The sequence below is a fragment of the Puma concolor genome, chromosome A3 (assembly GCF_028749965.1).
Source record: "Puma concolor isolate L17-30 chromosome A3, mPumCon1.1.hap2, whole genome shotgun sequence".
In the NCBI taxonomy this organism is placed as follows: domain Eukaryota; kingdom Metazoa; phylum Chordata; class Mammalia; order Carnivora; family Felidae; genus Puma; species Puma concolor.
In genome coordinates this window covers 61,920,904-61,939,012 of record NC_141669.1, presented here as the reverse complement: position 1 = coordinate 61,939,012, position 18,109 = coordinate 61,920,904, and the positions used below count along the sequence as shown (strand labels likewise).

At 35.3% G+C, this 18,109-nt stretch overlaps 1 protein-coding gene across 6 annotated transcripts in view; it reads left to right on the top strand.

Moving 5' to 3' along the window:
• Nucleotides 1–17,670, top strand: part of SANBR (SANT and BTB domain regulator of CSR) — a 65,349-nt gene extending 47,679 nt beyond the window's left edge. For 4 of the 6 annotated variants that reach the window (XM_025932203.2, XM_086701034.1, XM_086701036.1 and 1 more), the window contains 6 exons: nucleotides 11,007–11,098; nucleotides 11,998–12,026; nucleotides 12,104–12,177; nucleotides 13,000–13,088; nucleotides 14,833–14,924; nucleotides 15,828–17,670. In XM_025932203.2, coding sequence (XP_025787988.1) covers nucleotides 11,007–11,098; nucleotides 11,998–12,026; nucleotides 12,104–12,177; nucleotides 13,000–13,088; nucleotides 14,833–14,924; nucleotides 15,828–15,864 — 413 coding nt within the window. In that variant the 3' untranslated portion in view covers nucleotides 15,865–17,670. Of the gene's footprint in view, nucleotides 1–11,006; nucleotides 11,099–11,997; nucleotides 12,027–12,103; nucleotides 12,178–12,999; nucleotides 13,089–13,231; nucleotides 13,304–14,832; nucleotides 14,927–15,827 lie in introns of those variants that run through there. The other 2 variants (XM_086701033.1, XR_015249200.1) reach the window with 2 other exon arrangements.
• The last annotated feature ends 439 nt before the right edge of the window (nucleotides 17,671–18,109 follow it).

The following is an 18,109-nucleotide window of genomic DNA, read 5'->3' as shown; positions in this document are numbered from 1 at the left end:
GACATTTTCTTTGAGAATTAAGTAATTCTTACATGGGCCTTTTTTTTTTAATATAATTATTGTCAAATTAGCTTACATACAACACCCAGTGCTCATCCCAACAAGTGCAATATTACACTATTGCAATATTACAATATTCCATTGTGTGAGTGTATCACCCATTGTGTGAGTATATCACCTCCTCAATGGCCGTCACCCATTTTCCCTCCCCTCCACCCCCTCCACCCCCTCCACCCCCTCCACCCTCAGTTTCTTCTCTGTATTTAAGAGTCTCTTGTGGTTTGCCTCCTTCCCTCTCTGTAACTGTTTTTTTCCCCTTCCCTTCCCCTATGGTCTTCTGTTAAGTTTCTCAAGATCCACATATGAGTGAAAACATTGATATCTGTCCTCTGACTGACTTATTTCACTCAGCATAATACCTTCCAGTTCCATCCATGTTGCTGCAAATGGCATGATTTCATTCTTTCTCATTGCCAAGTAGTATTCCATTGTATATATAAACCACATCTTCTTTATTCATTTGTCAGTTGATGGACATTTAGGCTCTTTCCATAATTTGGCTGTTGTTGAAAGTGCCGCTGCAAACATTGGGGTACATGTGCCCCTATGCATCAGCACTCCTGTATCCCTTGGGTAAATTCCTAGTAGTGCTATTGCTGAGACATAGGGTAGATCTATTTTTAATTTTTTGAGGAACCTCCACACTGTTTTCCAGAGCAGCTGCACCAGTTTGCATTCCCACAAACAGTGCAAGAGGGTTCCTGTTTCTCCGTATCCTCACCAGCATCTGTAGTTTCCTGAGTTGTTCATTTTAGCCACTCTGACAGGTGTGAGGTGGTATCTCAGTGTGGCTTTGATTTTACACAGGTCTTTTAAACAGTCCTCCAATATGGCACTAAAAGGACATGCAACCCTCCCTTTGTCTTTTTTCCAACTTTTACGTAATTTTTCTTTATGTGTTCAATCCTCTTATTAAAAACTAGTCCTTTATCAATTACTTTTAAATTATAATTAGTCAAGAAGAAAATGCTGCTGTGTTTTGTGTGGGCTTTTTTACCTACAGTTGATTGAGGTAGAATTTATATGTAATAAAATTCACCCATTTTTAAGTGTATATATTGAGTTTTAGCATACAATTGGGTAATCACCACCAAAATCAAGACCTAGAACATCACTCCAAAAAGTTATCTCCTGCCCGTTTACACTCCTCTAAGGTCTCATGTGAGTGGCATCCTGAGTAGTGTTTTGTGTGTGTAGCTTCTTTCACTTAGTATGATGTTTTTGAGATTTGTCCATATTGTTGTGTGTATCAGTAGTTTGTTTCTTTTTATTTCACAGAAGTATTCCATTGTGTGAGTATATCATAATTTGTGTATCCATTCACCATTTCATGGACATTTGGGTTGATTCCGTTCTTGGCTATTAACAAATAATGCTGCCGTGAACGTTTGCATACAAGACCGTGTGGACATATGTTTTCATTTTTCTTGGGTAGATACCTAGGAGTGGAATTGCTGGGTCATATGGTAAGTGTTAACGTTTAACTTTGAAAGAAACTGCCAGACTGTTTTGCAAAGTGACTACCATTTTGCGTTCTACCAGCAATGTATGAGTTCAGTTGCTATATGTTTCTACCAATATTTGGTATTATTGTTACTTTTTTTTTTTTAACTTTAGCCATTCTAGTGTAGGTATATAATTCTGGGCATCTTCTCATGTGCTCCCTGGCCATTTATATATCTTTTTCATGAAGTATCTGTTTAAATGATCTTTTACCTGTTTTTCAGTTGGATTGTTTGCCTCATTATTGAATTACAAGCATTCCTTATATATTTTTGGATACAAGTTCATATGTTTTGCAAATATTTGCCCCTAGTTTGTGGCTTGCCTTTTAATTTTATTAATGATGTCTTTTGGGGGCACCTGGGGCACTTAGTTGGTTAAGTGTCCAACTGTTGGTATTGGCTTAAGTCCTGATCTCAGGATTCTGGGAGCCCAACGTGAGATCATGGGATGATCTCACAGTCATGGAATAGAACAGCATGGAGCCTGCTTCTGAATTTTCAAGCAGTTCTTTTCTTTTTTTTTTTTTAATTTTTTAAAAAATGTTTATTCATTTTTGAGAGAGAGTACAAGTAGGGGAGGGGCAGAGAGCAGGCTCCATGCTCTGAGCTGTCAGCACAGAGCCCGACACGGGGCTTGAACCCACGAACTGTGAGATCAGGACCTGAGCTGAAGTCAGACACTTAACCAACTGAGCCACCCAGGCGCTCTCTCTCCCTTTTCTTCTATTCCTGTCCTGCGCGTGTGCACACACTCTGTCTCTCAAATAAATTTTTAAAAAATGATGTCTTTTGAAGAGCAAAAGGTTTTAATTTCATGAACTGTAATGTTTTTGTGTCCCTTTTATGTTTCATACTTTAATAACTAAGAAATCTTTGTTTACCCCAAGGTCACAAAGATTTTCTGCTGTTTTCTTCTAGAAATTGTATGATTTTAGCTTTTGTATTTAATTCTATGATCTCTTCCAGGTTAATTTTTGTGTATCGTATAAGTTAAGGGTCGAGCTTCCCTTTGTTTTCCTATAGGCATAGCCAATTTTTCCAGAACCATTTGTTGAAAAGAATGTTCTTTCCCCATTGGATTACCTTGACACTTTTGTTAAAAAAATCAACTGATCATTTACACGTGGATCTATTTTTAAACTCTTTGTTTTCTTCCATTGATTTTTATGTATCCTTTATTTACATCAGTGTATGAGTACCACATGGTCTTAATTTTTTTTTTTTTAATTTTTTTTTTTTTCAACATTTACTTATTTTTGGGACAGAGAGAGACAGAGCATGAACGGGGGAGGGGCAGAGAGAGAGGGAGACACAGAATCGGAAACAGGCTCCAGGCTCTGAGCCATCAGCCCAGAGCCTGACGCGGGGCTCGAACTCACGGACCGCGAGATCGTGACCTGGCTGAAGTCGGACGCTTAACCGACTGCGCCACCCAGGCGCCCCCCACATGGTCTTAATTTTTGTAGCTTTTAGTGATTCCTGAAATCTGGTGATGTGAGTTCTTCAAAATTGTTCTTTTATTTTTAGATTATTTTTGTATTTCTAGGTGCTTTGCATTTCCTGTCCATTTTAGAACAAAGGTAACTACTTCTACAAAAAAACTGCTGGAACTTTCATTAGGATTGTGTTGAATCATATATCAATTTGGAGAGAATTGCTTTTTTTTTTTTTTTTTTTACAATGGCAAGTCTTCCAATCCATGAATACAAAATATCTTTCCATTTATTTAGTTCTCTAATGTCTCTCAACAATGTTTTATAGTTTCAGTATGCAGATATTGAACATCTTTTGTTCAATTTTTTCCTAAGTGCTTTTTTAAATGCTGTTATAAATGGAAGTAGGTTTTTTTAATTTTTCCAACTTTTCAGTTGTTACAGTTGACCTTGTTTCTTGTGCCCTTGCTAATTTCACATAATTTTTCTTTGCTTATTAGATTCCTTTCCAGTGTGTATGCTTTTTATTTCTTTGTCTTGCTTTTTTGCACTCATTAGGGCCTCATATTGACTAGAAGTGGTAAGAACACATGTCCTTACCTTGCTCCCTATCTTAAGGGGAAAGCATTCATTCTTTAACCATTAAGTATAAAATGTTAGTGGTTGGTTTCTCATAAATGCCCTTTCTCAGGTTGAGGAAGTTCTTTTCTGTTTCTAAGTTGTTGAATTATTATGGTGAGTGGGTGTTGAATTTTGTTAAATGTTTTTTCCCCATCTATTGAGATGATGATACAGGTTTTCTCCATATTATCAGTATGAGAAATTGAAATCGGTTTTTTTTTTTTTTTCAACGTTTATTTATTTTTGGGACAGAGAGAGACAGAGCATGAACGGGGGAGGGGCAGAGAGAGAGGGAGACACAGAATCGGAAACAGGCTCCAGGCTCTGAGCCATCAGCCCAGAGCCCGACGCGGGGCTCGAACTCCCGGACCGCGAGATCGTGACCTGGCTGAAGTCGGACGCTCAACCGACTGCGCCACCCAGGCGCCCCTGAAATCGGTTTTTCAAGTGTTATGCCAATCTTCTAGGGTAAACTCCACTTGGTCATGAAGTATTTTTCTTTTTATATATTAATGTATTTGACTTGCTAATATTTTGTTAAGGATTGTTTGTGTTTATGAGTGATATTAGTTTTTTGTTTTTAGTTTCCTATGACATCGTCTTTAAGTTTGGTTATTAGGATAATACTAATCTTATAAAATGAGTTGGAAAGTGTTCTCCTCACTTTTCTGAAAGAACTTGTGTACTGTTTGTATGATTTGTCCCTGAAATGTATCATAAAATTCATCAGTGGAGTCATCTGGGCCTACAGTTTTCTTTTGGGGAAGGTTTTTAATTAATTATGAATTTATTACCTTCAATGTAGTGCTATTCAGGTTTTCTATTTCTTCTTGAATCTGATAACTTGTGTCTTTCAAGGAATTTCTCCATTTTTATCCAGGTTGTCAAATTTATTGGCATAAAGTTGCTTACAATATTTTCTTATCCTTTTCTGTCTAAAAGATCTGTAGTGATGTCCCTCTTTCAATCCTGATAATTGGTAATTTGTGTTTTATCACTTTTTTCTTGAACAGTTTAGCTAGAGGTTTATTTTACTGATCTTTTCAAGGAATCACCTTTTGATTTTATTGATTTTTCTCTATGGTTTGTCAGTTTTGTATTTCATTGGTTGTCACTCTTATATTTAGCATTTCCTTCCTTGTAATTGTTTTGTTTTGTTTTGTTTCAGTATATGAAGTTTATTGTCAAATTGGTTTCCATACAACACCCAGTGCTCATCCCAAAAGGTGCCCTCCTCAATACCCATCACCCACCCTCCCCTCCCTCCCACCCCCCATCAACCCTCAGTTTGTTCTCAGTTTTTAAGTCTCTTATGCTTTGGCTCTCTCTCCCACTCTAACCTCTTTTTTTTTTTTTTCCTTCCCCTCCCCCATGGGTTTCTGTTAAGTTTCTTAGGATCCACATAAGAGTGAAAACATATGGTATCTGTCTTTCTCTGTATGGCTTATTTCACTTAGCATCACACTCTCCAGTTCCATCCACGTTGCTACAAAGGGCCATATTTCATTCTTTCTCATTGCCACGTAGTACTCCATTGTGTATATAAACCACAATTTCTTTATCCATTCATCAGTTGATGGACATTTAGGCTCTTTCCATAATTTGGCTATTGTTGAGAGGGCTGCTATAAACATTGGGGTACAAGTGCCCCTATGCGTCAGCACTCCTGTATCCCTTGGGTAAATTCCTAGCAGTGCTATTGCTGGGTCATAGGGTAGGTCTATTTTTAATTTTTTGAGGAACCTCCACATTGTTTTCCAGAGTGGCTGCACCAATTTGCATTCCCACCAAAAGTGCAAGAGGGTTCCCATTTCTCCACATCCTTGCCAGCATCTATAGTCTCCTGATTTGTTCATTTTGGCCACTCTGGCGTGAGGTGATATCTAAGTGTGGTTTTGATTTGTATTTCCCTGATGAGGAGCGACGTTGAACATCTTTTCATGTGCCTGTTGGCCATCTGGATGTCTTCTTTAGAGAAGTGTCTATTCATGTTTTCTGCCCATTTCTTCACTGGGTTATTTGTTTTTCGGGTGTGGAGTTTGGTGAGCTCTTTATAGATTTTGGATACTAGCCCATTGTCCGATATGTCATTTGCAAATATCTTTTCCCATTCCGTTGGTTGCCTTTTAGTTTTGCTGTGCAGAAGCTTTTTATCTTCATAAGGTCCCAGTAGTTCATTTTTGCTTTTAATTCCCTTGCCTTTGGAGATGTGTCAAGTAAGAAATTGCTACGGCTGAGGTCAGAGAGGTCTTTTCCTGCTTTCTCCTCTAGGGTTTTTATGGTTTCCTGTCTCACATTCAGGTCCTTTATCCATTTTGAGTTTATTTTTGTGAATGGTGTGAGAAAGTGGTCTAGTTTCAGTCTTCTGCATGTTGCTGTCCAGTTCTCCCAGCACCATTTGTTAAAGAGACTGTCTTTTTTCCATTGGATATTCTTTCCTGCTTTGTCAAAGATGAGTTGGCCATACGTTTGTGGGTCTAGTTCTGGGGTTTCTATTCTATTCCATTGGTCTATGTGTCTGTTTTTGTGCCACCTTGTAATTATTTTGAACTTAATTTCCTTTATTTCTTTTTTAACTTCTTAAGGTAGAAACTTACTGGTTTTTTTACTTTTCTTCTTTTCTAATACAAGCATTTAAAGCTGTAAGATTTGCTCTAAACACCACTTTAACTATTTCCCACAGGCTTTGTTATGTCTTGTTTCCATTTATAATCAGTACAGAATATTTTCTAATTCCCATTATGATTTTGTTTTTGTTTGACACATGTGTTATTTGGTAGTATGTTGTTTAATTTCCAAATATTTTCAGATTGTCTGGGTATTTTCAGTTACAGGTTTCTAACTTAATCCCATCATGGTCAGAGAATATACTCTATGTTGTTTCATTCCTTAAATTTTATTGATACATGTTCCACATGTGCATGAAAAGAATGTGAAATCTGTTGTTGGTGTAGTCTATAAATGTTAAGTTGTTTTGGTTATCTGTTGCAAAGCTTCTATAGTTGTGCTCTTTTTCTGACTGCTTATTTCTAACTTCTTGTTCCACTGATTAGTAAAAGAAGGTGTTAAAATCTCCAGCTATAATTGTTAATATATGTATTTTTCCTTTTAAGTCTACTAGTTTTTATTTTGTGTACATTACAGCTTTATGATTAGGCATACATATGTAGTGTATTGACTCTTTTATCATTATGATATATTCCTCTTTGTCTGTAGTAAAACTGTCTTGAAGTCTGTTTGGTACTCATATTATCACTCTAGATTTGTTTACTGTTTGAATGGCATATCTTCTTGCTATCCTTTTATTTTTAACCTCTTTGTGTTTCTGACTTAAAGTGTATATCTTGTAGATAGCATGTTGTTGAAAACTGCTTTTTTATCCAGTTTGACAGTTTGCCTTTTGATTGGAGTATGTATTCTATTTATATTTAATGTGTTTAATGATGTGGTTGCATTAGTTCTGCCATTTTGCTATTCATTTTCTAATTATTTCAGATGTTTTGTTTCTCTTATTTCGCCTTTCTTGCTTTTTTTGTGCTAAGAAAATAAATTTAGTATATCATTCTAATTATTTTACTGGCTTTTTAGTTGTATTTCTTTGCATTTTATTGTTCTAAAGATTACAACACCATCTTTAACCTATCACAGTCTACTTAAAGCTAATAAGAATCACTTTAGGTAAAATATAACTCTAAAGTAAGAGTTTCCTTAGTTTTTCCTTCTTTGTGCCATTGTTACTTATCTTTATAAATTATACAGAATTACATTATGTGTTACAATTTTTGCTTTAAACAGTTCTATGTCATTCAAAGAATGTAGAGGGGCAAAATAAAATATATATACATTTAGTCTTTTATATTTACATCTTTACTACTTTTTTATATCTGAGTAATTGTCATGCAATGTTGTTTTCTTTCATTCTGAAGAACTTTCATTATTTCCTATAGTGTAGGCATACTAGCAATAAATTCTTTCATTTTTACTTATCTGAAAATCTCTTTATTTCCCTTTTTTTTTAAAGATTGTATTCTTAAGTAATTTCTACACCCAACGTGGGGCCCCAACCACAACCCCGAGATCAAGAGTCACACTTTCTACCAACTGAGCCATCCAGGTGCCCCTCACTTTGATTTCTAAGTACAGTTTCTCCAATATAGAATTCTTATTTAACAATTATTTTTTTCTTTTAACAGTTTGTATCTCCCATTCCAGTATCTTCTAGCCTCCATTATTTCTGATGAGAAGTTAGCCATTGATATAATTATTCCCCTGGATGTAATGCGCCCTTTTTATCTTGCTTCTTTCACGATTTTATTTTTTACTTTCAGAAGCCTGACTATGATATGCCTAGGTGTGGTTTTCTTACTTGGTATTTGTTGAGCTTCTGGGATCTGTAAATTAATGTTTTAAACAAAATTTGGGGAGCTTGCAATCATTATTCTTTTAAGTGTCTCTTCTGTCCCTTTCTCTCACTTACCTTCCGGAACTCCAGTACATGTATGTTGGACCTTTTGATATTGCCCCACAGGCTTCTGAAGTTTTGTTTCTTTGTCTTCACTCTTTATTTTTTGGATGGAATAATTTCTTTTCTTTTCCTTTCTTTTTTTTTTTTTTTTTTTAGTTTTATTTATTTTGAGAAAGAGAGAGCACGGGAGGGGCGGAGAGAGAGAGGGATGGAGAGAGAGAAAATCTCAAACAGGCTCTGCACTGCCAGCATAGAGCCTGACATGTGGCTCAACCTGCAAACTGTGAGATCATGTCCTGAGTGGAAATCGTCAGATGCTTAACTGACTGAGCCACCCAGGCGCCCCTGGATTGGATCATTTCTAATGCTTAACTTCCATTTCACCGGTATATTCTTCTACCATTTCAGTCTTTTTCTTGAGCCCATCTACTAAATATTTCAATTATTGTGCTTTTAGTTCTAGAATTTCCACGTGGTTCTTCTTTATAGTTTCCATATCTTTGTTGAGATTTCCTATGTGTTTATTCAGTAACACCATTTTCCCTTTGAACATACTTATACTAGTTGCTTTGAAATCATTGCTTTTTTTTTTTAACGTTTATTCTTGAGAAAGTGAGACAGAGTGAGTGGGGGAGGGGCAAGAGAGAGGAGGACACAGAATCTGAAGCAGTTTCCAGGCTTCGAGCTATCAGCACAGAGCCCAAAACGGTGCTGGAACCCACCAACCGTGAGATCATGACCTGAGCCGAAGTTGGATGCTTAATCAACTGAGCCACCCAGGCATCCCAAAATCACATTGTCTGCTTTAATCCAGTATGTAGGTTCTCTCAGAATCAGTTTCTGTTCACTGTTTCTTTTCTGAGTAGTTCATATTTTTTAGTTTCTTCATCTTGTAACTTTTGGTAGGTTATCTTTGTGCAGTTCTGAAATGTTTTTGTTCTTAGAATTGTTGGGTTTTTTTGTTCTAGTAGGCAGTTAACTTGCCTGACCCAAACTGCAAAATCTGTCTGCCTCATGGTATGTAGTAAATGCTGTCTCTGCATGGGTTTTTCTTGGCTGCTAAGCTACTGTTTTAGCCTGACCCCCAGGGTCATACCAGCCTGTGTAGTTTAGTATTCAGGCAAGATTTTGGACAGACTTTATATTCAGATTTGGGGGCTTACCTGCTTAGCTTCACCTTGCTTTATGGGTTCCCTCTCGATTGCTAGTTGTTTTCTAGTCCTAAGTAGGGCTCCTGCTTTCAGAAGCTTGAGCTCAATGAAGTTTGGGAAATCGTCAAGTCAAAGGCACAAGAAAGTCTCACTTCTCTTCAAGAGCAAGTGTCTTTCTGCTTGCCTGCTTAGCTGGATCTCCTAGGGTCTCCTGTACACTTTCATAGTTTAACAATTATTTGGGCAGAGTTTATAGTCACATTTTAGATCTCCAGTCTTCTGTGACTTTCTTCTAAAATTTCACCTTTAAATTTCCAGCTTCTCTTTCTTTCAATTGTATCATCTTTTCCCTGGAGCTCATAAGGCTGTAATTTTCCTACCTTAGCTGGGGATATTGAGAAAAGTGCCCTCGGGCAGAAAGCCATAAACTCACAATTCTTACCTCATGCATCTTTTTTTTTAAGTTTTTAATTTTAATTCCAATATAGTTAACATAGAGTGTTTTATTAGTTTCAGGTGTACAATACAGTGATTCAACAATTCTATAGATTACTCAGTGCTCATTGTGATAAGCATATCATCATGATAAGTGTACTCTTTTAACCCGATCACCTGTTTCATTCAATCCCTCCCCTACCTCCCCACCTCATGCATCCTTTAAATGTAAACACTCAACTTTCTACCTCCCTTTGATTATTTGCCAGTACCTACATTTGGTTGTTTATAGTATTTTTGCTCTGTTTCTACCATTCTTTTCTTTAGAAGGAACTTGTCGTCACACTCTAATCTCACCCTATCGTGTCTTTTTGATGTTTGGGAAACAGTGATCTGATGTACTCGCCTTGCCTTCCAACATTGATTTTAGAGAAACGCATCTTTCCCCTCCTTCTTTTCTTTTCCTTTCCTTTGTCCTCTACACTGTCAGCCAGAATAAATTCAGAATATTGATTGTAGCAAAGCACTAGTTCAGAATACAATTTGTCCCAAATCTGCTTCCTCCCAAAATCATTTCTGTCCTACCTCCATTTTTACCCAAATAGCCCCTTCCCACCCACCCAAGCAAAGACATTTTAAAGCTTTTTTGTGAGTTCTTCATTCCTCCCATTCCCAAACTGTGTTTTTTTGGGTTATGGTGTTGTTGTTGTTGTTGTTGTTGTTGTTGTTGTTGTTTTTTGGTATATAAAAATTTGGAATTAGGTGTTAAAACCACTATCAAATTAGATTCAGAGAAATACATATAGTTTCCCCCAACATTTTCTTTTTTTTTTTTTAATTTTTTAATGTTTATTTATCTTTGACAGAGAGACAGAGCATGAGCAGGGGAGGGGCAGAGAGAGAGGGAGACACAGAATCTGAAACAGGCTCCAGGCTCTGAGCTGTCAACACAGAGCCCGACGCGGGGCTTGAACTCACACTCACAGACTGCGAGATCATGACCTGAGCCGAAGTTGGACGCTCAACTGACTGAGCCACCCAGGCGCCCCAACCCCCAACATTTTCAACATTTAATTTCACTGGCATTTTGAAATTATTGCCCTGATTTTTTTCTCCTTAAGGTTTTCACCAAGTAGAAAGAAGAAAAGTAATTAAAACTAACCCCTATAAAGTACATTCAACTTCTCAATATATTTATATTTTATTTAGAGGTAATTTGTTAGTTTTAAGAAACATGTCTTTTTTACAAAATGGTTTTATTGTTTGGAAGTAAGTAATAAGTGCATTGGAGAAGTATGTGAAACTTATGCTCATAACATGGACTTTCTTTTGTCAGGGAAAAAGGAAAAGCCAAAGAAGTTCACAAAACAACCAAAAAAGCAGATGTCTTCACCTTGTGGTCAGAAGAAAGAAAAGGTGTTAGAGAAGGTAACTCTAAATTATCTATTACTGTTCTAAAGTTCATATTGAGAAATAAGCAGGCAAATATAGCCAAGAAAAATCTGAAGAAGAGTTAAGAACATACAGTGGAATGCTAGAGATATAGCAACGAACAAAGAAGTTCCACATAAACAGATTAAAGATCTCTAAGATATATTGATAGGTGAGAAAAAGTATGCATAGTATAGAATAGATAGAGAAATCTATATATCTTTCCTTATATATGCATAAAATGTTGCCTCTAAAGGGAAGTGAATGGGAGACAGAGACTTTTCACTATATGTGCTGTTTGTAACTTTTGAATCTGGAACCAGTAGTACTTGTTCAAAAAACTTTGAAATGAGATAAATAAGTAGACTTTATAATTTTTAAATAAATTGTATTTTATGAGCTTTTAAAATAATTCTTATTTCACATGCCTTTGAAAGCCAGGTAGGATTAAGAGGACAATAATAACCATATTTGACTAAAAGAGAAATCATAGATTCCAAAAATGTATGGAAGGCTGGGTTGAGACAAGTTCCACACAATTATATTGGGCAGGTTGTACGTTCATCTGCGTGCCAAGTGCTACAAGCACACAAATGGGTGAATTCTAAAAGATTGTATAAGCTGGGGCTTCCAGGTCAGACAGATAAAGCTGGGTTCAAATTTAGGTCTATATCTCTTTGGACAAGTTCTTTAACTTCTCTGAGCCTGTTTTATTATAGAGATAATTACGGCTGCTGTCTCGTGTGGTTGTTGCAAGATTTAAATGAAATAATACTTGTGATGCTTTTGGTACGGTGTCTTGAACTCAATAAATTAGGCTGCTTTTTATTTTAAACTGTAACACTAATCAGTAAATATGTTCTAATTGGACCTTAATGTTATCTACTTTTTTTTAGTCAACTTCTAGAGATGTGTCTCCTTTCATGTGAGTATTGCTCCTTAATCCATCAGATATTCACTCTTAAAGCATCAGTGCTGATTTTTGTTTAAATTTTCTAATAGCGTGAGTATGCAGAAGAATAAATGGGATGCCACAAGATCCTTGAGATTCAACCAGGATGCACAAAGGGAAGATGGTAAGTTTTAATATTTAGGTAACGTACAGATTAGGTATAAATAACAGTGATAGGAATCTTTCATTTTTTTTAAATTTTTTTTTTTAATGTTTGTTTATTTTTGAGACAGAGACAGAATGTGAGTGGGTTGGGGCAGAGAGAGAGGGAGGCACAGAATCTGAAGCAGGCTCCAGGCTCCGAGCTGTCAGCACAGAGCCTGACACAGAACTCAAACTCACGAGCTGTGAGATCATGACCTGAGCCTAAGTCGGACTCTCAACCGACTGAGACACCCAGGTGCCCCAGGAATCTTTCATTTTATGCAGTATGCTGAATAGCGTTAAAAGTTCCAACTGGAATAAAGCCCAGAATTTGCACATTCCCTTAGGAATCAACCAGAGTTGTATTAGTAGACAACCCCAGCAGATAATGTGTTGTTTTATGCACCTGTGGTTTGGAGGTCTCAGACTGACTTTTGCCCATTATTTGCACATCATATTTTAGGTTCATTTACAAGTGGGTTTTTTTTTGTTCTTCACTATTTATTATAACATGTAACCAATAGGTCTGTTTTTAATCTTTTTTTATTTTTTATTTTTTTATTTTTTTAATATATGAAATTTATTGTCAAATTGTTTTTAAAAGCAGCACAATTACCTATGTATAAGCCATTTTGCCACTTGCTGCCTAAAGTTCTTCAAAGATAAATATGTGTAGATGTCTGTAAAATAGTATCTAATGGTATTTTCATAAATTCATGATAATTGAAGTGTGTGTTCTTTAAGGAACAGAAGTTATAAATCATCCCCATAAAAAGTTAGGTTTATTATATTTTACCTCCAGATCAGCGGCGGATGTCCGAAATTACAGGGCACCTAATAAAGATGAGATTGGGTGATCTGGACCGTGTCAAGTCAAAGGAAGCAAAAGAAGTAAGAATTATGTGCTAGGGCACTGTGCTTGCATAGATATGCCTTCCTACTTTATTTTCATCATGAGTAATATAAAGATGTTTTAGGCAGAATTTCTAAAAACTAATGTAAATATTTTAATATATTTTTATATTCTGTACCAGTTCACTCACATAAACGTTGTCCACCTTCGTATCACCCGTGGTCCATAAGTCCTCTATAACACACATAATAAGGTAGGTTATTGCTGAAAGTGTAATGTCACACCACGAGTAGATTAGCTGTGCATTGCTGACTATCCAGAGGGTGACTTTTTGGAAGTTGCTGATTTCAGTCAACTCTGTAGGCAGTGCTTAGATGTTATTTCTAAAATAAGATGTAATCTTGCTGAAAATGATGCCTGGAAATACCTGTGTTCTTACTAAAACTATGTATTAGTCATAACACTGTATATTAACATTAGTATTGGTATTATGTATTCACAAAAACTCTTGCCCTAATTCTTTTATTTAAAAATTTACTTCCCTATACTATAAAACTTATAAAATCTTTCTTTTTTATTTTTAATTTCAATATCGTTAACATACAGTGTCAAAAATTCTAAAATCATTGTGACCTTGGTTAGGCAAATATTTCTTAGCTGTGACACCAAAAGCATGATCTGTGAAAGAAAAAATTGACAAATCAGACTTTGTCAATGGTCTTTTTGAAAGACACTACTAAGAAAATGGTCTTTTTGAATATCAATGGTCTTTTTGAAAGACACTACTAAGAAAATGAAAAGATAAGCCATAATCTATGAGAAAATATGTGTAAAAACACTTATCTGGTAAAGGATGTGTCCAAAATATATAAAGAACTTTCAAAACTCAATAATCAAATAATCCAATAAAACTAAATGGGCAAAAGATTAACCAGACCCTTCATGAAAGAAGGGATACAGATGGTAAATAAGCACATAAAAAGATTCAGCATCTTTAGTCATTAGGGAAATGTAAATTAAAACCTCAGTGAGATAACTGCTATATAACAACTAAAATATCTACAATGAAGGGGAAAAAAGTGCTGGTCAGGATGGAGAGCAACTGAAACTCTCATTTATAGCTGGTAGGGATGCAAAAAGGAATGGTCACTTTGGAAAACAGTGTGTCAGTTTCTTATAAAGTTAAACATTTACTCACCATAGAGATCAGTTCATACATGTTTATACTGGCTTTATTCAGAACTGCCAAAAATTAGAAACAATCCAAATGTCCTTCACCTGGTAAATGAATAAACCAACTGTGGTGCATACAAAAAAGAAAGAACTAATACATCAGTAACATAAATGAATCTCCTACACATTACGCTAAGTGAAAGAAACCAGATTTCAAAGGCTACACAGACTGTGTGATTCAATTTAGGTAATATTTTCAAAAATACAAAACTGTAGGGACATAAAACAGATAAGTAGTTGCCGGGAACTGATCGTGGGTTGACTTATGAGAGGCACAAGGGGATTTTCTTGAGGTGATGGAAATGTATTTCTCCCTTGTAACAATGGTTACACTACTGTATGCATTTTCAGAACTCAGAACTGTACGCTAAAAAGGGTGAATTTTTACTATATGTAAAATTATTCACATAAATTATAATTCAAAGAGCCTGAATTTTAAAGATCAAAATAAAATTACTTCTAAGCTAAAAAGTAATGCCATTTTAATAAAGCAGAGCTTCTGTTGATTCCATAAAAATAATAACTTCATTTTGCCCCTTTACTCTGCAGTTTGCAGGAGGTATTTATTCCAGACTTGAAGCGCAAATTAAGGCCTCAGTGCCAGTCACTGCCCGGCAAAGCAGCTCAGAAAAAAACACAAGGTAAAGCAGCATAAACAGATTCAGAATGCGACTGGCTTTGACGTGATTTTCTTTTTTTAGGGAAAATGACATGAACAATAGAGGCACATAATTGGAGTTTGGTTTGTTTTGTTTCAAAGATTAGATCATCAAGACATTAGTCAGAACCAGAATTTAACATCAAGTTAAGACTTAAAAAGCTCATAAGCACAAAACTTAATGAAAGTATAGTTTTGGGTTTTTTTTTAAGTTTTCTGTTTACTGAATTACTTCTGTTCTGAGCCACCTGCTGACAAGAATGTAAACTATACTGCTACTGTGAATTAGTAGAATTTTATACTATTTATGGGTTATATATTATTATTTTATATAAATCATTAAAGTCTTTCCTGTTCCTTATTTTATTTCTCTTAATAAAAAGTAACTTGTGGGTCCTCTGTCATTTTACATCACAAAATTTCTTTTAAATTATAACACTTATTGAGATTGGATCATTAATACTACAGATCCAAATGCCTTATCAGCAATTCTGAAATCCAGAAAACTCAGAAAACCAAAAGACTTTTTTGTACATTTGTGGCAACTCAAACCTGGCTGAACTACTATGATGCTATTTATAGTTTTTATTTATCACACTTAATTTAAATGTTCATTTGTTACACTGAAAAAGTATTAATGTGTTTGGTTAAAGGGCATTGCTCCAATCCATAATATACAATATATGTACCATATTCTGTCCCCCACATCCACAAAAATCTGAATTCCAAAATATGTCTCACTCCAAAGGTTTTTAAAAATGGATTGTGGGGCTACATGAAGTTTCATTTAACTCTGATACTGTCAAGCAAACATAACCTAAAGCAGCAGCAACTTCCTCCTGTTTTAGAAGCACCTCTGACCTTCTTTTCTGTTTAAAAAATCTAGGTCTAAAAGCCGTTTTGGTCCAGGGCGTCCTGCATAAAGCATCTTAACTACAACTAAAAAGAAGACACACCTCTGGACATCTGAGATTGCTCACTTCTTGAAGATCTTCAGAACGATGACTTCTAAATGTTTTATTTATTATTCTTGCAAACCACATAAGTCATAATGCTAAGGGAAATGTATAGTTAGGTCTTTTGAAACCTAATTGTAAATATGAAACTTCTTAAATCTGACTTTCTTTTAATGTGATGCTATGTGGAAAATTAGTATTTACAGATTTGCATAGTTAAGACTCCTAATATTTGTTATCCTTTATTTATTTGAAAGAGAGGAGGCGTCAACTCTCAAGTAGCTAAGACTTTTTAAGACCTTAATAAATTAAGGGAACACAGCTGGTGATGGTACTGTGCATGTGCACTGATTATAGTATGCCTTTTGAGCTGTAACTCTTGGGATAGCATTGAGAACTGCAATGTGTGTAATGAAACTCCCAGGGATGCTAATTTTAAGTTTGCATGAATATTAAGGAGTGACAGGTCTCAAGCCTATATTAAATAAAGTTTCAAGGTGTGATGTATTCCCTGTGTTGGGCAAGAGGGTTAATTTTTTTCAGCATTAATCCATGGAAAGCACAATGTTCATCCAACTTGTTTTTCTTTCAGTTTTTAATGCTTATCTATTGGTTATCTGAGCTGGAATTACTGATTATTCCTTTTCCTCTGTGAAGCCAGTGCCATTCTGAATTTATTAAAATAACTTGATAGTTTTAGGATAGTAAATCATTTTAGTTGTATAATACACCCAGTGTGCAGTTCTCAGGGCTCTAAAACCCAGCCATGTTTCTAAAGCCATTCGAATAGCCCCATTAAACAGTTACAATTACTTACTACTTTATCAGTGTCTAGAAGGAAACATTCCCAAATACATTTGATGGGTGAAAAATGCTGTGTATTCAGTAGAAATCAAGCTAAATTCTATTATATAGATCATGTTTTAATTTTTCTAACCAAGCAGAAAGAGTGCTCAGGGAAAATTTGTTCCAAACTATAAGCATAAAAAATTATGTGTTTGGAAATCACATATAGGCATTTGAAAAACTTATAAAATTCACTGTTTCTATTTGTAGTCTCCATTGTCTTATAATTGAAATTTCTTCAAATTATTTAGAGAACAGATTTTGATAATGTGTGACAGAATGGCAGTTTCCATTGAAATGTTGAAGTGTTAAACTCCGTTAACACATACAGAAATCATTTTTAGGGACTATTTTAGTTAGTAAATGCAGCTAGATGTTATTTGATGCTATAGGTATGGCTTTTCCAAGGTTTTTGAATTTATGTTTGGAAATTTTGTTCCAGTTTATGTATCTTTCAGTTGTTTGATGTTTTTGAAATAGATTATAAAATTTTTATTTTCAAAAGAAAATGTTTTATAGTACATGGTCTATAAGCTCTGTTAAATACCACAGTCTTGTTTCTTTTACTGTATTCTCTGATTAAAAGGATTTAGGCCTGTGCAGGTTATATAGTGCTGTGATGGTCACAACTGAAAGAAGTATGCTCTTTAGATTTTTATCTGATGATAAAAAGGCAAGTTGCTTTTCCCCTGGGAGGACTGTACCAGTGGATTGATTTTTTACAAACCAGAATTTATCAGAATTTGATTTTCTTCAGAATAGGCTTTTTATTTTATAAACATCTGTAATACATAGCACAGGTACCACAAACATTTTAATCAAACTGTTAATAGTATTTCTTTACCAAATACTTTGAAAAGGTTTTATCTTACATTAATTCTGAATTTACATTCCTTTAATTGAAATAAATGTTAATGACAAAAATGGTTTGAAAAGTCCCTTGATCTGAATCATTCCATCTTCTCAGGAAAAGTCTGGATGGGCTCCTATAGCACAGGTTTTCATGAAAAATTAGCTCTGTTACAAGGTGTATTTTATAAATTTTAAGATTGTTTCGAGTGAGTTTATCCTGGTAAAGATTCAGCAAAATATTTAGGGGCTAAAATATTGCAGGAAAGATTATCTGTTAGGGGTGCTTATTCCACACTCTTGCACCATGTTTGTAATTCTCCCTTTTCAGAACATTCAGCCAGATATTGTGAGATACGCTAAATTGCTTTGGAAGCTGAGGCTGAAGCCCTATTATGCTAATCTGCTAAGGGCAAATTTAATATAAAAACAGAAAGAATACGTTTCACATCTAATATCTGGAATTAAGTCTTCAGCTCTCCTTCAGCTATTCATTGAGCCAACTATTATGAATCTC